The sequence below is a fragment of the Monomorium pharaonis genome, chromosome 5, assembly GCF_013373865.1.
Source record: "Monomorium pharaonis isolate MP-MQ-018 chromosome 5, ASM1337386v2, whole genome shotgun sequence".
NCBI lineage: Eukaryota > Metazoa > Arthropoda > Insecta > Hymenoptera > Formicidae > Monomorium > Monomorium pharaonis.
This window is the reverse complement of record NC_050471.1, coordinates 2,922,408-2,943,526: the sequence shown is the minus strand read 5'-3', so window position 1 is coordinate 2,943,526 and position 21,119 is coordinate 2,922,408. Positions and strand designations below refer to the sequence as shown.

General features: G+C 46.2%; 2 protein-coding genes and 1 long non-coding RNA gene across 13 annotated transcripts in view; 2 read left to right on the top strand and 1 right to left on the bottom strand.

Annotated features, from left to right (window-relative positions):
• Positions 1–3,666, top strand: part of LOC105831539 (dachshund homolog 2) — a 193,212-nt gene extending 189,546 nt beyond the window's left edge. For all 9 annotated transcript variants that reach the window (XM_036287761.1, XM_036287763.1, XM_028192552.2 and 6 more), the window contains one exon: positions 810–3,666. In XM_036287761.1, the coding sequence (XP_036143654.1) occupies positions 810–862 (53 nt within the window). In that variant the 3' untranslated portion in view covers positions 863–3,666. The remainder of the gene's footprint in view (positions 1–809) is intronic.
• The window catches only part of LOC114254980, a 65,203-nt gene continuing 46,246 nt past the window's right edge, over positions 2,163–21,119 (bottom strand). Inside the window, exons 2-5 of one of the 3 annotated variants that reach the window (XR_004963532.1) lie at positions 19,666–19,759; positions 6,816–6,927; positions 6,193–6,230; positions 2,163–5,857 (exon numbers count right to left, since the gene is read on the bottom strand). This is a non-coding gene — a long non-coding RNA (uncharacterized LOC114254980). Of the gene's footprint in view, positions 6,231–6,815; positions 6,928–19,665; positions 19,760–21,119 lie in introns of all 3 variants that reach the window. The other 2 variants (XR_004963531.1, XR_004963530.1) reach the window with 2 other exon arrangements.
• The window catches only part of LOC105828179 (juvenile hormone acid O-methyltransferase), a 72,438-nt gene continuing 64,093 nt past the window's right edge, over positions 12,775–21,119 (top strand). Inside the window, exon 1 of the mRNA XM_036287766.1 lies at positions 12,775–12,900. The gene's annotated coding sequence lies outside the window, so the exon portion shown is untranslated. The remainder of the gene's footprint in view (positions 12,901–21,119) is intronic.

Here is a 21,119-nt window from a genome sequence, read left to right as displayed (position 1 = left end):
CTCGATTCGATAGTGGGCGCGGAGAGACGAGTAAACCGAATCACGCGGACTATTAACGTATAGTGATTTTCAATCATAAGCGACAGTTCGATAAAAAGTAGAGTGGCGGCTCGATCACAAAGGCCGCGCGCTAAGGCCGATGACTCGGCCGGACTCGTATTTACGAACGTGTGCGTACACGATAGGGATCCGGGACTCTCTCTCCCCCTTCCTCTTGTCCCTTTCGCCCTTTTTCTCGACTCTCTCGGTTCGTCCATCTCTTCATCTACCTCGCGCGTCCCGTCCCGTCCCGTCCCGCGTTCATCCGCGTCTCGAGAGCCAGCGATAATTAGTGAGCGGCGCCTTCTTCCCAACGAACGATCATCGAATGACCCAGCTGGTCCACCTTCGCCGTATCAGCGCCGCGCAGCGAAGGGCATCTACCACCGAATCCTCACTCCGAGCTTCATTCCGTGGCGGAATTACGCCCACGACCATTCATCTCCCGTATGCATCTTCATCCGCGAGACATCCCGCTCCTCTCTCTCTCTCTCTCTCTCGTATTCCCATTAAGAGCCCGCGACACGCCTAACGCTCACGCTCTACCCCGGCGCTGCGAGATCTAAATTTAGCGCTTGCCGCCCGTTCCTCATCCCTCCTCGTTGTTATTACATCGCGAGCGCGCGATGTGTAATATTTCACGTCTCGATAAATAAATTCGCACACAGCTCCCCGACAGCCACCCCCGCGCGCGTACCCGCGGCGCGCAATCGAAGATGGTAAGGGCGAGCACGGACTCCAGAGTGCACCTGCGACCGCTTCTGTTTCAGAGTCGCGGACGGGTTACTACAAGAACTCCGTTCTGTTTACGAGCGCGACCTAGAAGAGGCCGGACGACGGCAGGCGGGGGCAGCAGCAGGCAGATCGTGCATCGAGCAGCCGAAGCAGCGAGTGATCGATCGGAGAAGTGGGAAGCGCGATTCGAAGCCACGAGACGAAGAGAAAGATAGCGGACTCACGCAACGAGAACCGAGGACGGGGGGAGGCTTTGCGGAACGAGAGAGAAGCTCTGCTCGCGACGGATTCGACGGAGGAAGAGCAGGACTCCGGAGTGACGACGATCTCGCGCGAGTGTCCGCGGAGACTTATATGTACAGCTCGGCCGAGCACCGAGAGTATCTTTGTCGCGTTGGCGGGCTCGTAAGTTCCGGACGAGAGTTGTGTGCGAGCGAGCGAGCGAACGAACGAGCGAGCGATCGATCGATCGATCGCTGAACGACGACGGCAACGGACTCGATTTCGTCGAGCCGGCCGTAAAAGCGCGTGGCCGTTTCACACGTTTGTACAGAGCCGCCGCGACCGGCCGCGCTTTCCGACACTCGAGGGTCGGGGAAAACGGAGGAGGAACGAAGAGCAGAGAGGAATCTTCGAATCGAGAGATCGGTCCGGTCCGGGGGATCCGCGACTGGGACGCGGACCGATCGGCACACATATCAACGACGCGATACTCGCCGATCTCCCGATTCGCGTTCGCGGCGATCGCGCTGGGGGAATCGCGTCGTTCGTTCGACGACGACGACGACGACAGTACCCCGAAAGGAGGATATTCTCTAAACATACGCATCATCGATTATATTACCCGTGACGGATGATGACCGAACATTGCGTGACTCTCGCGGTACCGAGACGATCGCGGACGACAGAGGCGAGGTGACAGAGGGAGAGCGGGAAGAGAGATAGAGATGGAGAGAGGAAGTGAGAGAGAGAGAGAGAGGGAGAGAGAGGAAGGTAGGCGGATAACGAATGGGAGATAAGAGAGGCATATTTCTAAAGACTGCTGGCGAGTGCGTGCGTGAGTGCATGCGTTCCTAGAGGTACCTATCTCCTAATTATCGAGCGAATTAATTAGATAATCGTTTTTAAGGGATTCCAAGCGATCGGGCGCGCTACGCCGTCGTCGCGTGCATCGTGAGGCGCGCCGATTTCGAGTATTATTATCATTATTAATATTATTATTATTATATACGTCGCCGCGGCGGCGCGAGGCCCGATCCGATCGCCCACTGCGAAACGAATGCCGAGTCGCGGGCCCTCTCGTCGCGCGACCGGCCCATTTCGATATCCCGTCGGAACCGGCGCCTTCGGCGGTGCCGATCATTGCGTTTCGATGTTGCGACGATTTCTTTTTTTTTTTTCGAGAACGCCGTCTCTCCGGACACGTCGTCGCAGCGCCGAAAAACGCGCACCGGCTTTTTGTAAGATGCGCATAGGAGCGCGGAAATTGACGAGCGAGTCCCTTCTGGATTCGACGCGGAACGGAATTAGAGCGACTCGAGCGCTGTATCATAGAAAAACGAGAGAGAGAGAGAGAGAGAGAGGGGGGGGGGAAGTAAGAGTAAGAATGACGAGGCGAGAAAATGAGCGTATGAATGAAAGACAGTGCGAATGATAGACGTAGAGAAAAATCTCGAGAGAAAGAAAAAGGGAGGAGAGAGAAAGAGAGACAGAGAGAAAGAGAGAAAGAGAGAAAAAGAGAAAGTGAGAAAGAATTTTGCGAGTATGTGCGCGCGCGCGTGTGTATATGTATGTGTGTGCGTGTGAGAGGGTGCATGTATGATAAAAACGGAAACAACGGGGGATTCTCTCCTAGCGTCTTAAATAGTAACACCTTATTTATATAAATAACTTAGTTACTACCGAAGCAAGTAAGTCTAATCCATATTGCGTGTGTCCCGCGTTTGCGTTGACCGGCCGAGAACATCCGGCGAAATATCTCTTGGCGCGTGCGAAAGGTGCGGACGTAGGCGAGGAAAAGAAAAGAGGAAAAGGGACACTTCCGAGGACGCGCGCACGCGTCCTTTGCAGAGTCTGGTACAGTGCGAGGAAAGCGCCAGGGATATTTCCCCGGGGACCGGTCCCCGTATTTAAGATCCATGTACAAAGTCTTTTGCCGTAAGGTTCTTGTGTTGTAAAGTTCACATAATCATAGTGTCTAGTATCGTACCAGCTAAAGCCCGTTAAGACGATGCTAAACGTAGAGAAACGAAAATTTAACCACCGATAGCTGATCCGTATTTGCCATCGCCGCTACCGATTGACGGAAAGGAGGGAGGGATAAAGGATGGAAGAGGGTTGGACGCGAAAGTGTTCAGGTAACGTTTTTCACGATCGAGAACCGTACGGATGACATCGATAGTGCCGACGATCCCGAGGGATGACTTTGGCCGACGCCAAATAGTACAAATTAAATCGCGAAGACAGATATTGACAGTTGAATCGCTTTTTCACGCGAGGCAAGCAACATCGATAGTTCTCGATACGATCACGCACAAACAATTTACTGTAGATGAAATCTGAAAATAGCGAATGTGTTTCAAATCGATTTGGGAGATTTCCGGTGCAACAAAATGAATTGAATGTGCGGTTCTACGATCGGGGAAAACGATACCGTGTTGGCGAAGATGAAGGTGATATGCGAAAAAGAGAGAAACGTGCGAAACGTTTGCGGGGCGGAGTTGGGAATGAGGAGTAAGAGGGGGGGAACTTTGTCGTCGCCACATTGCGAGTCACGGCGACGGTGACTAGTGACGCCGATTTCGCGACTGGACTTATACAATCTAGTATCGAGGCAAGAAGTGTATTCATTGTAATTCAGCATTATTACCTATAAATAAATAGTTGTTATTGTAAGCCGGAGGATTTCTTTCATTCGATCATCACGCAATTCACCTCCCCCTCTTCTGACGTCTTTTAGGAAGGAAACCTTTACCTCTCATTCAATGTACATTTTATTTTCCCACGTTACACTCGCCGCGTGTAAATCTGTTTTTCAAAAAAAATACAAGTCCCAAAAATTACAGGTTGTTCCGTTCTCGTCTAAACTCTTTACACCTGAGAAGAGAATTTCCCATGGTTAACAGATTAATCAATTTCTTATTCCTCTCATTATTTTTCAGCTCGTCGAAGCGCGTAAAAGCGTACACGTGTTCCCTGCTTAGTACGCATGTCAGATCTTTTCTATAGGGAATAGACAAATTGCACAGCCCTTAAAGACGACGACAGGAACGGCGCGATAAGGCGATCGCTTCAAGTGCGAATAAAAATGTATTCCGCGTCCGACATCTTCGGTTGGACGGAGAAGCGAGAGAGGGCTAACGAAGGGCCGAAGGGTATGGCGATGTATTCTTATCAATTTGCAGGTTCCGTAACGACCCGAGGCACGCGACGAGAGCCCATTGGTCGAGACAGGCTCCACCCTTTCGGCGCGAGGAATATATTTTAATAGTAAATATAACGATAATACACACCACACACGAGCCACGTTTCGCTGAGGTATACCAGACGCAGAAGGCCTCTTAATTGAATCAGTCATACAACGAGAGATCGCTAACGTCGATGTCTTAATTGCCCATTCCCCGCGCGTTAATTAGACGTTTTCATTTCATTGTCGATGCTGAGCGGCTGGTACAGCACCAGTAGAATCGAGGCGAATCGTGTCGGAACTAAAACTAACCCGCGGTTAATTGTAGGGAATACCCAATTAGGCACAGTAATTAACACTTTGATTGATCAATTAGTCCGAATGTGAAATAATTCGCAGATATGATTTGCCCGTGCGCCAGTTTTACGTTTCGTTTTTCATTCGTGAAAGCAGCCGGCCGATCTGGAAATTGTAACGTGGAATCTTCCTAAGTTTCTTATACATATATCTTCCATGTCTTTTTTATTCTTTTCTATATGTAATGCTATATGTCGATCGAAGAGATACGCAACGGCGTACGGGGAACGCGTCATTAATTCAAGTACATATTTCACTGCCGCTGAAATAACAACGTTGATCACAATGCGTCGTCGTATTCGCGCGTAAGGAAGCGAAGCCAGAGGGCCATGTTTCGATGCAAATGAAGGGCTTGACTCTTGTCGCCGAGGATTGACGAGCCCTTCCCTCTCCTCCTCCCCCTCCGTTTCCACCCTTGGGTTCCTGGTGTTCCGCCGTGTTTCTCTCTCCTTCGCCGCCCCTTACGACGACGACCGACCCGAAAATCATAAAGATAACCGAATTGCTCCGGCCCGGTACTTTTATTCCGAGGACATATTGCCCGACAATCATTCCGGCATTTGCATAATTATCGAATAAAACGGGACTGCGCGCGAGAGCGGGCGGGGGTCGAAACCCCGAGGCACGTCTAACGCTCTCCTTCGCCGCGAGTACGACTAATTTCGTGCTCTCCAACTTTTTTTCGAACCCGAAGGGTCGTGCCTCTCCCTCACCCCTCGCCCCGTTCTCCCTCCGTCCGCGCGCTCCTTCGCGTTTTGGCGTCTTTATCTGCGACCCCTCTCCCTGTCCTTCCTTCGCGAAAAACGTGCTTTGCCTATCTCCCTGTCTCGCGAGCGATTAGGCTTAATTCGTCCGGCAGGCATGGTAGAGTCTTCTAATTAGAGTTGCAACGACCAACGTTTTTTTTTTTTACGATTTGTGTTACTCGCACACCGCTGGTTTTCCCCTCCTTGGCAATGCTGTCGCCAGCGGCTATAATACAACTATAATGAAGTATCGTCTTACAAATATTGTCCTAGAATTGTTAGAGGCTCATTTAATTCAAAATAATAACGGTTAATTGTGAAAATTAAACAGCCAAATTAGGGAGGTATTTTTGCTTATTGACCGAAAAATTAAAGGTATATTAATAAGTTTTTCTAATAGTAAAAATGAAATTAAATAAGGTAGAACTTTTTGGATATCATTGTCAATGTTTATTCTTAAAACACAACAAATTTCGTTAGAAAATATAAAATGAAATAGTAAAGCTGACGTGAATCAGTTCATGCTCGGCGCGCTGCTGCAAATTTTTACCAAGATTCCAATCTTGCCACTTATCTGAAACAGACAAATCAAATATTTTATTAATCAGCAACCTTGCCATTATTACAGGGACTAGAAACAATTTTTTATATTTATTTTTCACAAAGTTATGAAAATAATTGGTTTTTAAACATTTTTCACGCAGTTTTATAGATGAAATAATTTTAAAAATATTCTAAAATCCCTAATCCCTGTAATAATTAACATTGAGACAAGTAAAATAAGCTTTGAGTCACTAAAAATCATTAAGTAATTTTTTAGCAATCTTTGTAAAAAATTTTGAAAAGTTTATTTCGAGTAAAACACGGTTTTTAAAAACTACTATAAAACTCGGAAAATTTCGTACTCACTATTAATCGGCGATGCTAGGACCGTAAAGTAAGCCTTTCTTAAAAAGAAAAAAAAGATTTTTTCGTACTTTCGAAGGAGGAATATCCCCTTAAGGATCTTCCACTTGACGTATAGTAAAGACAAATTTTGCTCGCAATTTTGGCATACATAGAAAAATATCAATTTTACTGCTAACAAAAGCAATTACTCAATTTATTTTTTGTTTTCTTTTAATAAGTGACGGTAATCTTCAAAGAATTTTAGAAAAATGTATTCAAAAAAGAATTTATACTCTTTTAAAGAATATTGTATATTTTGATATTCCTAAAGTAAAGTGTAGAATTGCTAAGATTAAGAATTTATTTTAAATAAATTTGATACTTATGCTAAATTTAAGATAGATTTGTTAATACATGTGTAACTTATAAAATATTTGAAATAAATAATATTTTTACTTAATTTACAAATAATTTACAGTGTATACTTTTTCCTATGTGCGTACACAAAGTTTATTTTATATAATTATTATTTGTTTCAGGTAAATGATGAGTGTATTTTAAGACAATTATCAAGAAAATATTTTTTATCAAATTTAAGCCTAATTATAAAGAAAATGTTCTTCATAAAAATAATCGTTACTTACAGAAGAAAATTAAAGTTGAGTAATCGTTTTCCTTGTCACTAGAATAATATTTTTCCGTGTGCAGTATGTTCAGTTACGCTCGCAATCGCTCGGAGACGGAATAACGCTTCGTCTGCGAACGAACAGTTTATAATTAAGCGTACTGCGTAGAAAAAATTAATGAAAATTAATTGTTTGCTCAATCATCCGTTAATTGATCCTTTTTTCCAATGAAAGTCCAAAGGATCCTAATAAAAACGTCGACCGCGCAGAAAAAATGAAGGGCTTGTCGTCATTAAAATTCTCTGTCGAAACGCAACAGTCTGCGGAATCAGGGGAATAATATTTTTCAGCGACGCGGCGCGATGTTAATTTTAATTAAAGCCTCATCCACGCGAAAAATACGGGACTCCCACGGGAATCTTCGCGGGGCCGTTCTTATTTTCCGGGCTGGCCTTTCGTCAAGATGTCACCGCGGCTAACGAGGAGAGTTAAGCGAAGCAAAACAAGGCATTTTTACTCAGCAGCGAGCGACGAGGCGAGCGGCGCTTGGGACCCTCTCGCAATGTCCTCGAATTATGCTAAACGCTCTTACCGAACCTCTGGCGTGTCCGCCCCGAAGAGACGTTCGTACCTCACGAACCAATGGGGACGTCCGGGGGGGGGAAAAAAAAACGAAGCACAAATTCGCGGGAGGCGAGAGCGCCGAAGCCCGTCATTCTCAGTACTTTCCGATGCGTCGCCATAAAACAAGTACACTTTTTCATACCTGTCGGCTGAATTGAACTCGCTGAAATTTTATTTTAAATTCCGAACGATCGTTAAGGCCCACGTCAACAACCCATGAGACTCCTCTGCGTGCCAGTTCTGGACGCATTCCCCGCGAAATTGTCCGAAATACATACGCACGGTGGCGATCCGTGTCGCGGGGAATGAGAATTTTTAAGAATAATACTTTGACAGGCAGATCGGGGATACACGCGGTGGTACACAATGGCGCGCAGCGCGCACGAGGTAAAACACACACTTTGTAACGTGTCAGGCGGTGAAGGGCGTCAGAATAGCCGGCGTTGTTACCCCGGCGCTCTGCGGCGTACAAGGAGCCCGGACTTCTCTCGCCCGATAGCCTTAAGTGCCGTATCTAAGTGTGAGAGGCGAGCAAAAAATATCAAAGGAGTTAATTTACGCTTCCGCGAAGAGACTAAATGCAAAAACGGAACGGGAGAAGCGAGCGAGCGAGCGAGCGAGCGAGCGAACCGGCGCGCGTAACCAGGGCGCAGCGATGAGACGGCAGCAGGGGGCTGCTTCGATTCTTTTGCACGAGCATGAAACCAGTAATCAGAGTGTCCGGACGGGACGAGATGAATCGTCCCTGTGTGCCCTGGCGTCACGATGAAAGCCCCAGCGCTGAGCTCACGAGGCACCGGGACAACGTGACTTCGGGCGGTGTGTCCAAGTTCGCGACCGAAGATAAATCCTTCGGTAATTCGACCCCTCGACACCCCCATGCACCGTCCGCGTTTTCGCGCCTCTCCTCCTCGCCCTGAAAGCGCGATCCGGATAAAAATTAGATAGAGAGACCCGCCGGACATCCGCGACATCCGCGGAGAGAACTTGTCGTTATCTATCGATCCGAGTAAACAGGCGGAAGGAAATCCTTCGTTTTACGTTATTTCGGTCACGGTCCCATCCTCTGGGAGAAGCGTGCTCTTGTAGAGAGAGAGAGAGAGAGAGAGAGAGGAGGGTAGGGAGAGGAGGAAGACGTTGTCGAGGATGAGGACAAAGACATCTTCGACGCGCGAGAGAAGGAGCGGGATCAAGCGCGCGCGCGGACACGCCGAGAGCGTCTTCGAGGGGCCCTTCTCGCGATTGGCTCGGACCCACGGACGCATAATTACACCCTTGCCGCGTCGTGAGAACGAACGAGAGGGTGAGAGACGTAGAGAAAGGGAAAGAGAGAGAGAGTGCGATGACGAGAGGAGACGGAGCGTCCATGCTCAACACTTCCCAACACGCCGCGCGAGCAGACACGAGGAATTTCGTAGTTTGATTTACAGCTGGCCGGATCCCGCCGTCGTCCATCGAGGAGTCCGTTTTGATTGCGCTTCCCTCTAATGGAGGGTAAACGCTAGGACGTTCATGAATTTGTATTAGAGAATTGGTTCCGAGAGCCGATTCTCGCCCGGGAACGATCCTCTTATGTCCGACGTAGTTTCGCCGAAACTTCGTGCGCTTGGAAACCGCGGAGACCTTGACGGAAACCGTTAAAGGGCCAAAAGAGGAGGGAGGGAGGGAGAGAGAGAGATAGAGAGAGCGAGAGCACTTTTCGACAGCGTCAATTCGGTACCTGAGCTACGGATAATTATTCGCCGCATCATCGGCACGTCCACTTTTTAGGCGGTTTTCGCGAGCGTCCGCTGGCACCCCCGATTATCTCAAGGTTGTTGCAGCTCGTGACTCCATAATTGAAAAATGTTGGAGAGGGTAAAGAAAGGAACAACACTTCTCCTCGTTACAGAGCAATGCTACAGATATGTAACAAATAATTTACATTGTCAGAAAGATGAAGGAGATATAATTTAAAAAATACAAATGCCAGTTATTAAATAATAAATAATAAAATTATATTTGGTTTTTATTAAAAATTCTATGGAATGAAACTTAGTAAATTATTATAAAAATTAATTACATTTCTAATCTGTGTGTCATTTGAAAAATGCATTTGCATTTTTTTTATCAAAATATCACAGAAAATCCGGATACATTTGACAAGAATATTTTGGATGGCAAGACTTCTGGAAGGATTAATTTTCTGAAACGAGAACCGCATCGGAAACACATAAGATACCCTCCCGGGACCACCGTATCGCTAATCTGTTTAAATAACGAAACATCCCTCCCCTAGGGGGAGGGGGGGAGGGTGTTCACGGGCAGAAGGGATCCGCCGAGACGACGAAGAGACGAGAGAGGCGGGTAAACGAAAATCAATGCATCCGACACCGAGCGAGGAGAACGTCGTTTCGCCTACCTAATGAAACGTACAACGTACTCGAGACTCAAGTTTTGCCGCTTTGGATATATTCCTCCCCCGAGAAACTTTCCTTGCAATCTCCACTTACTTCGATTCTTCGTCAAGTCAACGAACAACTTCGATATCAAATATTCGTTTCTCGAAGGGCGAAGACACTTTCGCGTAATGGGAAAATGTCTGATAAAAAAAAAAGAGTGCGATCTGTCATTATTTCGTTACGTAACGAACGATCGTGTCACGTTCGGACAAGCGGGGGAGGGAGGTGTCGCTTTGTCGCTTTGCGGCGAGGCGACTCCACGACGAAATAAATTCCTTCGTACAGCCAGGGTGCGGCACCTCGAGCGGGCTGCGACTAGAGTACAGAAACGGCGCGCACACACATACATACGCGTACACGGCAAAACGAGTCTTACGCTAGAAGAACGCTCGCTAAACTAACTCACTTGGAATGCGGCACGAGGGCGGGATGGCAATGCAAATTTATTCAAAACTCGAAAGAGCCTTCGGCTCGATTCACATCCCCCACCTCCCATACGCGTTCCCTGCGATTCCAAGCCTTTCTCCCTCGGTCGCCACTCTTTCCCGCCGTCTTTGCCCTTCCGGGGAAGATGCCCGCGGTTACCAGAATGCTCGGTTCACCGCAAAAATAAAACGCCCAATTATACAGTCTGTTTGATAAGAGCATGTCCGACATAATTCGAAAGTTATTTTTAAAAAGTACACATATTACTTGATAAAAACCGCTTTATTATTTGTCCAATCGTCTGCATTTTATATTAATAATTCCCTGACATTTTCTTCGAGTTGTCATCCGTCCTCTTTTTCCCGGACACTGTCAACAAAATAATAGTGTAATTTTTAATTTCAAATTTGTAGCTAATTTTTCTCATGGAATTTACAGTTAATTTAAGAGTAAATAAATTGAATCATAATTTAAATGGATAAGAAATCCAAATATATTTGTGTGTTGATTGTGAGAATTGTTAAAGATATAATAATCTTTCGTAAAATCACAGAAATAAAAATTGTACACATTTTATGGATTTATACATTTTATTCATTTATATAAAATATTTAAAAAGTAAATATTTTTAATAAAAAAATAATGTTTAAAATAAATAAGTAATTTAAATAAATATTAATTAAGTAAATTAATTGGTATTTACATAATTTGGCAGAGAAAGGAATAATTAATATTTTACAGTAAAAATATCAAATTAATTTTTTCTTCTCCTCTTTCTTTTTTATTTTTTTATTCTGTAGATTTATATATTTTTTGAAACAATTAATTTTACTCTTTATTTTAACAATAGTATTGCAAATTCTTTTTTGAAAATTAGCGTCCCAGTATCTAATGAGCAAATTTTTATGAAAATAAATTTAATTTCGTGCAATATAATTTGTGTCTTTCGTTAATTGTGCTTTTTAATGTTTTTTAATTTTATTAAATTAAAATTATTTAAATTAAATCTGTGCATGTTTTATTTTTTATTGTTTTGAATCAATTTCATATTTAAACCAAGAGTTGACTTTTTTTAATATAGACGAACCAATACAGTTTCAAGTTATTAGGAAATTGCACGGTGTATATAATTCAAATATATTGCAAAAAATGTTTAGATTAAAACATCGAGCCTCGCTATGTGTGTGGCTAATCTTTTTTCGGAAGCAGAGCTCATGTTTTCATATGACATTTGAACGTTTGGCGCGAGCCGAAGCGCTAGAGTTTTTTTATTTTCACGAATTTTCTCTGCCGATTGTCAAGGCCAATCAGCTACTTGCCCCCTCCCACGGTTTGCCCAGGCGACTCAGTACCATTGCTAACACGCGAGCGGAAGGTCACGTCGTTAACGTTTCGCGATCGTACGTTTTTTCATTCGGCGAGAATCGTCATTTTAGTGCCGCGACGCGAGATCTCGTCGCGTTCCTCGCGTCCTCGTCGATGAAGAGTGAATTTCCCCGCGGAAGGCATCGCCGGGGATGCCAGTGTTCGACGTACGCAAAGAAAAGTGTCGCGTCGCCGCCATTAATTGTCTCGTCATCTTAGTGCCGCGAGGCGAGATCTCGTCGCGTTCCTCGCTGTCTTCTCGTCGATCGAGAGCGAGTTTCCCCGCAGAAGGCATCCCGGGGATGTCGAATCGAGCTGACGCTATTAATCAACGGGCAAAGTGGTCGCGTACCTCGCGCCCCTTTCCCCTCTTCCCTCCCGTCTGTGTGAAGATAGCGCCAAAATCATGTGAGATTTTCGTCGCGTCGTGTGACGTAGTTCGCGTACAACGGACGTACTTCAGGCTGTACGGAACGGTCGCCCGCGTTCGCGTCATGTCGCGGTCCCCGTCTCCGCTCGATTTCGTCGCGTTCCTCGCTATCCTCTCGTCGGTCGGGAGCGAGTTTCCCCGCGAAAGGCATCGTCGGGGATGCCGAAGCCGACGTCATTAATCGGCGGGCGAAGTGGTCGCGTCTCTCGCGTCGTTAGCATTTCCGATCGTGTCGGAGTGCGGGTGTGCGTGTGTGTGTGTGTGTACGAACGCACGAAGAAAACATCATTGATTCATTAGCTGGTGAGTAAATTTATTTTTATTATATTCTCGGTTAATTTTCTTAGTTAAAATTCGTAGTTAAAATTAAATTATTATATTATAGTTTTTTAAATTTGTTCTTTCAATTTTTCTATTTTTTTCAAATTTTTAAATATTGTTTAAATATTTTGATATTTTATATTTTTGATATTTTAAGGGAATGCTGGAATGATGGTCAAATTTGATCAGGGTCGATAATGAATTATTAGTGCACAGTTTTAACAAAATTTTGTATGTATTTTTTTTATAGATTTGGAAAATGTTATTAATTCTGATCACATTTGACCATCACGCTAGTATTCCCTTAAGTGTTTCTAGTATATTTATTAAAGATTTGTATAATATATAATATAATGTTTTTATTAGCAGTACTCACGAGGATGTACCACCTTCATTGACAAATCATAAAATGGAAAGGACAAACAATTGGTCAAGTTTAAGACATATGGAACACATACCAGAGGTGATGCTACTACCGCTTTTAAGATACTTCTTGGTAAGTGATTTACTTCCATAATGCACAATTGTTTCATTAATAAATTGCTCTCGTTCATAGAATTCCATGCTCAAAGAAAGTTCAATTTGCAACAGACTGAGTGCTATCGGAAAATATAATTAGTTCGAATAAATGATATAACTACTGTTGTCATTTATTCGAAACAATTTTTGTAAATTACATTACACTTAACTGATTGTTATTATAGTTATCGATATTAGCTACAATATGTCCATTGTGGAAGTATTTATATTATTTTTATATTATTTGCAAAGTTTACCACTATGTAAACCGATTTCCATCATTTTCTGTAATAACAAGCACGTATTTTGAAAGTGTGGAAAATTTGTTTGGAAAAATTATGCGCGTCCAGGGTTTTAAATATTTTAATTATTTATTTCTTTTACCGTGCTTTTTCCGATGGCACGACCACTTATTGAGTGGCTTTTATAATATTTATTATGTGTAGTTAACGTATTCTCGTATATGTCCGGGGTTTTTGACCTGTAAATTCTTGTTTAAAAAATTTTAATATAGCAACCCTATCTTCAAGACATATTATCGAAATAGTTGTTTAATCTTTGAGTGGCAAAACGCACGCAAAACAAGCTTCGGAAAAAGATTACATTGTTGCAATCATGGACTGAATTTTCTTGCATCCAAATAATTCTTTTGTAATACATATTTATTTTAATATAAAATAAATCCTTCTATTATTAAAGTCAAACGATAATCGAGGCTTTTAAATATAATAATAATGATGTAATAATAATGAGATTGAATAATGATAGCGAATCGAGAGAATTGAGAGCGGATATGAAAGGGTGGAAGGGGGTGCGCGAGGGAAGAAACGCCGGACGATGACGGCGTCTCGACGCGGCGCCTTTACATCGCACACCTCGCCGATGTAATCGCGATGGGGATCGTCGTACGCGCCAATCTGAGAAAAATGAGACGGAGGAGAGAGAGAGAGAGAGCGGAAGGTCCCGGGTACACGGGACGGGTGCCCGCGCAATGGAAGTCGAGTTTCTCACGGAAGAGATTTTTCCGTCTGCCCCCGATTAAGCTCGTCGACCACATCCGGCGGTCGTTACGAGCCGAGGTGTACCGCCGCTTACTTGCCGCGGCACTTACCGATCGCGCCGCATTCCTGCGTGTACCCCGGGCTCGAAACACGACCCGGTCCGATGGAGATGAACAAGAGGCGCAAGAAGAAGGCGCCCGCCTTGTCAAGGTCTCCGCCGGGGCGCCACCGATGGAAAAAACAGCGTTGCGGCGCGATGATCCGGTCGCCGTCGAGGGGACGACGTACGACATGGGCATGCCTATCCTCTCGCGCTTCCCGTCATCGTACATCACGTAATAAATGAGCGACAGTCGCTTAGCATCTCTTACACGCTCGTAATTCGCGCGAGAAGGAAAAAAAAAGCAGGAAAACCGAGAAGGGAGAGAAAAAGGAGAACGCTCTCTCCCCCGCGTTCTTCGCCGTCCTCTCTCGTTAATTCCCGCAGCCTATTTTCTGTGCCAATCGTATCGTGTCTCCGCGCGATATTCTTTCTCTCTTTCTTTTTTTCTTTTTCACGTAAGTCGCGTGCGTGAAAAAGTAATGCATATAATCACCGCGGGAAGGCACCCGCGCACGTCGCGGCGGATAAATTGTTACGCCCGCGTTTTCATTAGTTTCCTCATTATTTCCTCAGTCCGACGCGCTCCCTCCGCCTGGCTGCCGTGCGAATGCAACGTGGACCGAAAACCGCCGTTCGTACGATATGCAAAGCTTGACACGAACCGAGCCTTCTCCCGCCGTGCAATTTTCACTTGTAAGGAGCTTTAATCGTCGTTCTGATTAACGCAGGTCACGAGAGCCGCGACGAGCGAGAGGAAGGGAGGGGGCGGGCGAGGAGGCTCGGATCCGTTGCTTCCTTTCGTCTCCTCGGTAATTGAAATGCTCGGTTCATTCACACCATTAACGCACAACGAGCATTACACTACAATTAAGACGTCGGACAAGTCTCACGATCCGCCACTGGCTTTGTAGGCTAGATTAAAATCGCCATGCTACATTTACCTCGCGCGTATTACGTTTCCTCCCGATGCCTAATTATTTTCCTCTTTTTCAGAAATTAATTTCATTTATCGCACGGAATATTCAGAGTAGGCGCATAGATAATAACACACATTTACGCGAGACGGCCCGGTTTTCATACGATTCGGTGTGCGCGCCTATTGCTTTTTCTGTTCCCAAATGAATTTAACGCCACCTGCTCTTTCTCTCTTCTCCTCTCCCTCCCTCCTCTTTTTATTCTTCCTCCTTCTTTCCCTCTTTTAACGAGAAGTACAAGGTTAGTACGCGACTCGTCAGTATTCAAATTTATTGGCATATTGCGCGCGTCGTAGAAAACATCGGCCGAATTACGCATTGAAGCCGTTGTTTTTCTCCCCCCGTAGTTTCATGAGGCTTCGTAATGTCGTGTGAAAATACGCGTCTCTCGATTCGTCCGTAGGGGCTGGTTGGCCAATTTTTCAGTTTTAAATTTTTACTGAATTTTTATTAAATATTAAATTTAAAAAGTAAATCTCTTATCTATACATTCTGAATACTATCTATAATGGTTTAATAATGTGAACTAATTAATTGATACAAGAAATTAATATTTTTCAATTAATTTCAATTATTTGGTGCTTCACACATGTTTCAAGTATTTTCAGATAAGTTAAATGTAACACATTATTGAGTTAAGAAATAGTATATATTAAGTTATATTATTATATTTAATTTAATTTAACATAATTTATTTTTCCCTCCCTCGAATTTAGTAATAAAAATATTTTTATTATTTTCCAGTTCAATTATTATTCCCAATCTACAAACACAGTGACAACTATCTCTAGTGTTCTTCTCTAGTCTTCTGTTTTAAATGTAGATTCAATTTATTTCTATAGTCAACTTAGCCGTAGTGTTTTCCTGTATAATAAGGAACCCGTAGAATTCTGAGAAAGAGGGAACGCGATTATTAAGATTCAGAAATTAATCGAGAATGCGTAAAGCAAATAAATTAATACGCGTTATTAAACTTCGATATTTTTATCTAAAAATCGCGATGAAAAATTTCGGGAGCAATAATATCCAGCCGTTACGCAGAGCTCAAACGAGAGAGGATGCCGCGCATACCAGAGTATGACGTCGCACACGGAAGTGAGTTAGATATACGTTAGATCATCGCTCCCCGATCGGTCCGGGATCGCGAAGGAGAAACGAACAACTCGCGAAGCGTCGGCCGATAATCGAGGATGTCATCCGATGATCACGGCGACGATCATCTATCGTGCGTCGAGTCGGACGAATCAGCGCGGAGGAATGGGGAGGCCCAGGTGATCTACGAGAGAGTACGGTAATGGAATAACCACAGGGACGACGAGTAATTGTAAGAATTAACTAATAACACGGCAGCGAAGTAGGGTCGTGCGAACCCGGCATCCCCGGGGCCCCGTAACCTGTCATTCCTCGAGCCCTCCTTCGCCATCTAGAGGGATCTATCAATTACTTCGCCTAAGTGGAGATCCTAGATCAGACAATAGAATTGGGGCCCCGTCGACAGATCCTCCACGGCGCCCACAACCGTAGGTCTCGTAGATCTCTAGTGTGCTGGGTCCGCGCCGCGCGCCGGACCCTACCGACTGGGATTTGCATGTGCAATTAAAGCGCGCCGCGAGACTCGCCATCCGCGAAATTGCAAGCAAGCTCGAACCTCCTTGGACGTTACGCAATTGGATCGTGCCCGGTAGCGTGAGAAGCCGGGGCGGAAAACGCGCGGGATCTTCTCGAAATTGATCTCGCAGGCCGTGAAATATGACGACGACGAATGATTGATCATCAGAGAGATTCGGTTATTCTCATTTCCTCCCCTGCCGCTTTTAAATTTCGATCCGATTCATCCTTCTTACCATTCTTAACCATTCACCGGTTGACGTTACGTCGTGTTTTTTTCGACGAGCTCGCGTCTCTCTCTTTTTTTTTTTTTTTTTAATTAGCGACATTGGCCGCGCGAGAATGCGCCTTTTACTCAAATACTACGCGAGTACGCGAGTCGCATGCGTGGAACAAAAAGTAGCGGCAGGAACGCTTGCACGGTACAAAGCCAAAAAGTGACTTACCGGCGGAACGTTGAAATTCCATTCGCGTGGCCGCGTACGCTATCGCGCTGCGAGCTTTTCGCGCTCCAACGTTTTTAAGCCGACAATTCGCCCTCTGCCGCGCGCTCGCTGCCATACGACGTGTCATTTAATTTCCGCAATAACGCTTTTGTTACCGATTAAAAACAGAAAGAGGCACGAGGTACGATGAGAAAGAGACCGTCGGGGGTGCCGTGTGTGGAGAGCGCGCGCGAGGCGAACGAGGAGCGCGGGAGAAAGAGGAGAGAAAGAGAGAGAGAGATCGGGGATGGATGGTTCACCCCGAATGGGGTGGCTGCGGAGAGACACGGGAGACGAAGAGGAAAAAAATGAACGAGCGCGCGAGCATTGTTTCGCGCGCGTCCATCCACCGCGCCGCGCCGCGCCGCGTCGCGCGGCCCGGACCGGCCCGTCGCGGCTAAATGCCGTGAAATTGTCATCCTACAGTCACAAAGGGAATTCACTCTCGCAACCGGTGAAATATAAACGCGTTTTTCCAGCCGGCCGTTTTTCCACTCCGATTGTTTTTTGGGCCGGATTATTGTTTACCGTCCGCGCCGCGACTCGCAACCTTGCCGACTATTATTTCCACTAACAACGACGATCGCTCGTTATTATTAGTGCGGACGCGGGCACAAGGGGGAGAGGGAGGGGGGGGATGAACGGACCAGTTTTAATCGAGCCTCTGTCGGTGGCGAGAAACGAAACGCGAAGGTACGCCTACGATTTACGATCGAACGGAGGATCGATCTCGCCGGGTTGCGCGGAATAATTTTTTATTTCATACTAAAAATGAAGAACGCAACGAGGATCCGTGGAACCGTGGGGTTAGGATGAGAGGAAGGGGAGGGGGAGGGAGAGAGGGAGAGGGATGAACGAGCGTTCCCGGCACGGCAATTTTGGTCGCGCGGTGAGATCGATCGCGACGACGTGCAGATAATTCTTTTCTAGACCGCCTGTGGAAAAATTCGCGGCCACGGAACGTGCCGTTCCCGAAGCGAATTAAAAGATTATCCGTGTGGCTGCGGGCGAACGGGCGAGCGGGCCGAGCGGTGCGCCCGCTTGAAATTGCTCCTTCATTTCTGGAGCAATGCACGCGAACCTTTCAATCTCGATTCGAGTCAAGAGAGGAACGGAGAGGGAGAGAGAGAGAGGGGGGGAGGAGAGGGAGAGCTCACGATCGATTAGGGAATTTCGAAGCCCGAGACGACGTGTCCCTCGGGTCCGCTTAACCCCCTACTCGTCGACCCTCCTCCTCTCCCCGTATCCGTCGTCTCTCCGTACCCGCGTCCCCCGTTTCCCCCGACTCGGAAATTCAACCGTGCGTGATCCGATGGAGTCTCTTTCTCTCTCTCTCTCTCTCCTCGTCCTACGTCCTCTGCTCCCCGTCGTTGATGTAATATTGGAAAATAATGCACTGCCGTATACGAGAGCCGCGCGCGGCCCAGGTGCGGCTGGTTGAGAATCGGCACCCTCGACACCGATCGAATTCCTCGCCTCTCTCGGCTGGATGTAGTCGGACAAACGCGAGAGCAAACGCGGAAACAACGCGCACGGTGGCAACGATACGTTTAACAGCGCATTAAAATTAAGATGAAGCGCGAACGCGAAGCGTCGGGAAGTACGCGAAAGGCGGAAATGGCCTTTTCCGCGTTTCCGCTGAATTTCTTACACGCGCGCGCGCGCGCAAAGTCATTCGTTTTCAACGATTGGGTGGACACTAATGTCCGGTACACACGAGAGAATACGCGTTCTTAAGACGATATCACGGCGTGTATACGCACGGACGATGAAAACCCAAGGGGCAATTAAAGGAGGAGCTTAACAAGCCGGAATCACTATCGTTTCCTCTGCATCTACCCGTACTACGTGTAGAAGGATCCAGCGCGTAATAAGGTACGCTAGTACCTTACACACGCCCGACGCGTTCGCCACCGCGCATACTTAAAGTGCATACTTAGGCGGCGTAATACGTATATGCGATATTGCCGTCAATTAGGTTTCGTTTCTTTCGGGCCAACCGAGTCTCTCTCTCTCTCTCTCTCTCCCTTTGATTCACTTCGATTTCTCACATCCGCAGGAAGAGCATCGTTTTTCGAATTTTAAATAGGCACAGAAATATTTCCTCCCCAAAATACGCGTCAGAATCGATCGATCGAGTTCTTTAATTAAATCTCTTTACAAATATAGCCGAAAATTGGCAAAATGTTCCTTTCGAAAAAGTTCCAGGGCGTTTCCTCTCGGACTGTGCAAGTTCCCAGCAAAACGAGTGATACAGACGTTACTATCACGATACCGTAGACGCGCATCGGAGCGTGATATGCAAAGTGGTCGAAGAGAAGAAAAAAAGAGGAAGATGAAGAAATCGCGCGACTGGAAGAAATCTCGTTTGTCCATCGGGATTCTCGCTTGGTTGCGAGGTTAGTCAACGCGAATCCGACAATCCCAATTTCCTGCCATGGTAATCAAATCCCGCGTATAGATGAGCGAACGATCTCTCCATCTCTCTCTCTCTCTCTCTCTCTCTCTCTCTCTCTCTCTCTCTCTTTCTCTTTCTCTCTTTCTTGGCACATTCAGCTGGCAGCTAGTTACCTGCCGAGTAGTTATCTCGCATCTTTCCCACTGGCATCGTTAGCGCCTCCTCTTCTCTCGTTGGCACCGAAGACGAGGTGAAGCCGGTCGTAACCTGTGGACACGTAAAAGTTTGTTAGACAGCGCATTCCGCCGTAATATACGTTTGTTTACAAGCCGAAGATACGAGACGCATCACCCGAGCCATCGCATAACTGTCTTGGTGCGCGCTTGGACCTTTTACCGCTGGCGTATGATTTAAAGCGGAATTATCATTAATAATACCGTCGATGATTGAAGAACACGAGAGTGAGAGACTCGAATGGCAAATTAATATTTTTAGCTTTTCTCCCGGCGTCTCTTAATAACGCTAACAATAAATTATTGAATTTTGTCAATTACAGTGTGTCGTTAATAAACGGATTTTGTACAATTTATGAATTGAAGGCAACGCGCTGATACATTGACGATACACTCGGCGACCCGTGGTCGTCGACATCTTCTGTTATTTCGCAGACGCGAAATTCCCGCAAGTGCGTTTGTGTGCCAGGGCCACGGGGCACAAGAAGAGCGTAGACGAGACAAGAAAGGAGCCAACGTGCTCTCTGGCCGAGTTGAGGGCGAAGGAGAGCAGAAACGATTGAGTAGGCGCTGGGCAGCTGTCGAAAGATTAAGATAACCCTGAACTTAAGTGAACACGGGGTGTGCCCGGGCTGTGGATTTAAGGTGATTAAAGGCACCTGATATCGAGAATTATTATACCATATATTTCGTAGTGGCGAAACCATATTCTGACGGCTGCATAAATTTCGTGTCGAAGCCAATAGTTAAAGGGGGCCAACGGACTCGATGGTCTCGGTCGCCATGCTGAAAGGTCTCGAGGCGTCGAAAGCGTAGTCGAGAGAGATAGAGGGAGTTCGGCCCTAAATAAAATTATCTGAAAAAAACTCTGCCAAGTCGTGCATAGACAGCAGCGTCGCCCGTAACGTCAGCCGAGCACCTTTTCCCGACAAATCTCGATAACGAGAAAAAGCGAACGGTCTTCTCTCCCGGAAGATTTTCCCCTAGGATCCTAGGGCGCAAGTGTACGATCGTTAATTGGGGTAAGATCACATCGTTGCGCCGCGGGCTTTTGTCACGAGTCTTGAGTAACCGTGTGCGGGGAGAGAAACAACAACGCGGGGCGACTGCCGATCCTGTGCGGCGAGCGAGGAGCGTGACTCCGCGAGAGGTATAGGAATTGGTGAACCCGTCCCCATCCCGATCAGATGATCCCGGACGACTTCGTGACTTCGTATTTGCTCAGCCATTTCAGCCGGCTAGTGAGCCGACTATCCGCCCCGCCGATCGGCGTATCCCCCTTTTCCACAGGATACATAATTATATTATAATAAACTGTAACGATACACGAGCGTCCCGGCTATCCCCTTGCTGCCCTTCTGGCTCTGCCCTCACGGCCCCGCCGTTTTCTACGC